General features: G+C 45.8%; 1 protein-coding gene across 1 annotated transcript in view; it reads right to left on the reverse strand.

Moving 5' to 3' along the window:
- LOC113830480 (uncharacterized) overlaps positions 1 to 434 on the reverse strand; it is a 1,269-nt gene extending 835 nt beyond the window's left edge. The window contains exon 1 of the mRNA XM_027383688.2: positions 1 to 434. This exon is cut by the window's left edge and continues 835 nt beyond it. Within this exon, the coding sequence (XP_027239489.2) occupies positions 1 to 434 (434 nt within the window).
- Positions 435 to 3,228: the final 2,794 nt, after the last annotated feature.

The raw sequence follows: 3,228 nt of genomic DNA on the forward strand, positions 1-3,228 counted from the left end.
ATGAGGTTTTGTGGCTGATGTAGAGAGTCTATGAGATGCCTTACATTATTCAAAATCTCTTTTGTGCAGAGTGCTTTAGAGGTTGGAAGAGCGTCTGTGTGAAATTTAATTGTTTGTGGAGCCCAGGGTGGTTTAGGAACATAGTGAGAATTAGGAGCATCCATTCCTCTAGAGATGATCATTGGTATGGCATTCAGTGATTGTAGTGTTTTAATTAGGGATGCATGCCAAACAAAGGTTGTGCCATCTAACTCATTTGGGTATAGCAGGTTGGCAGTGATATGTTTTAAAGGTGATGGTCTGGACCGGGATAGTATTTTAGCCACAAGCCCAGCAGTTAATTGGTGTATTCTGCACTTGAGAGAGGGTAAGAACGATTCCATTCGGAGATTTGCGAGCCTGGTCCAACGAGGTGCTGCTAGGATGTCTCTCATGACTCGATTTTGGATGGTTTCCAGAATCACAAAATCTTGGGGGGATAGGGTTAGAAGGGCTGGCGCACTGTAGTCAATGAGGGATCTGACGGCGTGTGTGTAGAAGAGCCGGAGTGTTCTAAAAACCTGCCCCAAGTTTGGAGGAAGTTAACCTGCGCATGACATTGAGGAGAAGCTTAGAATGGAGTAGAAGACGTCTGAGCTGTGCAGTTGAGGAGAGGTTCTCGTTGAAAAAGATGGCTAGACACTTGTGAGAGTTCACCCAATCCAGAGGAAGGTTACCTATGTAAAGATTTTGCAGGTTAATGTGACGACGGAGTTGGAGGGCTTTGGTTTTGTTACTGTTGATTTTGAGTCCGAGTTCTTTACAGGTCGACTCGAGGAGATTGAGAGCGAGTTGAGCATTGACATACCTGTTCCTTCCTGTGACAACTAATTGTAAATCATCAGCGTAGGCTAGAAGATGCGTATTGTTTGGGAAGGGGATTTCTACTAGTTTAACAATTAGGAGGTTGAAAAGAAAAGGTCCCAGGAGGCCGCCTTGAGGTGTACCATTTTCAAAGGGGTAGAAGTCAGAAGAGTGTCCCTGGGATCTTACTCGAGCTTTCCTGTTTGAGAGGTAGTCCTTGACCCATTTGAGAAGCTTGCCCTTTACGCCTTTCTCAGCAAGTGCGTGTAGTATTGCATCATGGTTGGCAAGCTCGAAGGCTTTTTCTAGATTGAGGAATACAATCACACTGTCGTTGCCGTCAGTTAAGGACAGGAGGGTAGCGATGTTTGCTGTGCCTGTTCCTTTTTCATAGGCAAAAATATGTGGATGGAGGGATGGAATGACGTGTTGTAAGAGATGGAGCACAGCACGTTCCATGGTTTTACCTATGCAGGAAAGTAACGAGATAGGTCGGAAGGCATTAGTACTGTCACGTTTGGGTATTGGTATTAAGTTGGCAGATTTCCAGGCTTGGGGCAAGGTTCCTTGGTGATATGAGGCATTAAATAGTCGGAGCAGAGTGCCCATACTTGAGGGCCCTAAGTGGTGGAGCATAGAATAGGGTATTTTATCAATACCTGGGGTTGTGTCTTTAGAAGTCTTTGTAGCTTTCTCGAGTTCATTTAATGTGAAAGGTGTGTCACTTTGGGCAGGTGAGTCTATAGCTATTTGAATGACTTGTTGTCGGATGGGCTTCAGCTGTTGTAGCTTCCTTGAAACGCATGCAGGCAGTTGGGTGGATGAACAGTGCGTGGCAAAGGAGAGTGCAAGTCTGTTGGCTTCCGAGTGAGGATGAGGATGTGGTTCGGGCATTGAGCGTTTTGCTCCTGATGCCAGTCGTAGATTGGTCCACATCTCTTTCAAGGATGTGTGAGCAGTTATCGTTTCACACCAAGATAACCAGGCTTTGGCTTTTATTTCTGAGATTTCCATTTTGACAAGACGTCGTAAGGTGTGAAAAGATTCCAAGATGGTTGGAGAATGGGATCGGTGGAGAGCTTTGCGGAACATATTCATTCTATGCTTGAGTTCACGTATCCGGTCGTTGTAGAACCAGCTGTTCTTGTGCGCATGAAGAGTGACATTGGTGAGGGGAATGCTGCTGTCAGTAGCATTGTGAATGGCATTAGTGAAATCTTTCTCTAGCTGGGTGGCATCTGACGGTGGAATGTAGTTGGAGGCCCATTTCTCCATAGCGTCTGTGAAGAGGGGGGAGAGTAACCCGCGGAATCCGAATGGTGGTGATAGTGGCAAGGTGGTCAGAAGTTAAATAGGGGTGTAGTTTCCAGTCTGCTATAGGGAGGAGAGAGGTGGAGAGAATGGTGAGGTCCAGTACTCCTCCACAGACATGAGTTGCAATACCGTTGTTGAGGACAGTAACTTCTGAGAAACTGTCCAGCAGTTCATTGATATATAGACCGATGTCATTCATTTTGTGTGCAGAAGGGGTAGATTGGTCGTTCCAAGAGGGGTGATGGGCATTAAGATCACCACAGATGAGAGGTGGTTCATTGGCTGTTATGCCAAATCATTCTTCAAGCTCTAGAGAACAATCTGCTCGAGAAGGCCGATAAACATTGAAAATGTGGAGGTCTGTGTTCTGTAGGGTTAGTTTGACGCCTATGCTTTCAATGTTTTCTCCACAATCTGGCGGTGGAGTAATCTCTTCACAGGGTATGGAAGACTTTATAAAAATGGAGATTCCCCGTGACTGATTGGGGATGAAAGGGCTGTGAAACGCTGAGTAGCGGTTAATGGAGAAATTGTTGGGGGCTGGAAGGAGAGTTTACTGGAGAACGATGACATCAAAGTTGTCTTTAGTGATTGCTAATGAGAGTGTGGGGTAGTTGCACTGAAGGCCAAGATTGTTCCATTGTAGAATACTGAAGGAGTCCGAAACGGAATGCATAACATTACTCATGATGTGATGATGTAGGGGTAAAATTAGTGGTTTAATTGAGTTCTTGCGTGGTCCTGAGTTCATGAGGTTGGTCTGGAATGTGTAAGATTGGTGGAGAGCTGGCGGAAGAGTGGAGTTGTGCCGATTGTTGTGCAGGCGTTGGATTACAGGGGCTTGTCTGATTAATCCTGTGAGAAGATGTAGGAAGAGGTGGAAAGTCTGCTGATGATGCAACGACCGAGGTAATTGTACCAGTATCCTGCTGTACAGGTTCAGAAGGCATAGATTCTTGGGATGAGGAGGATGTGTTCTTGTGTGGTAAGATGGCAAGGATGTTGTCAATGAGAGTTTGTAAGTGGGAGTGAGGAATAGAGTGACCCAGGGCTAAAGGGGACCTTCTGCTG

The sequence above is a fragment of the Penaeus vannamei genome, chromosome 2, assembly GCF_042767895.1.
Source record: "Penaeus vannamei isolate JL-2024 chromosome 2, ASM4276789v1, whole genome shotgun sequence".
In the NCBI taxonomy this organism is placed as follows: domain Eukaryota; kingdom Metazoa; phylum Arthropoda; class Malacostraca; order Decapoda; family Penaeidae; genus Penaeus; species Penaeus vannamei.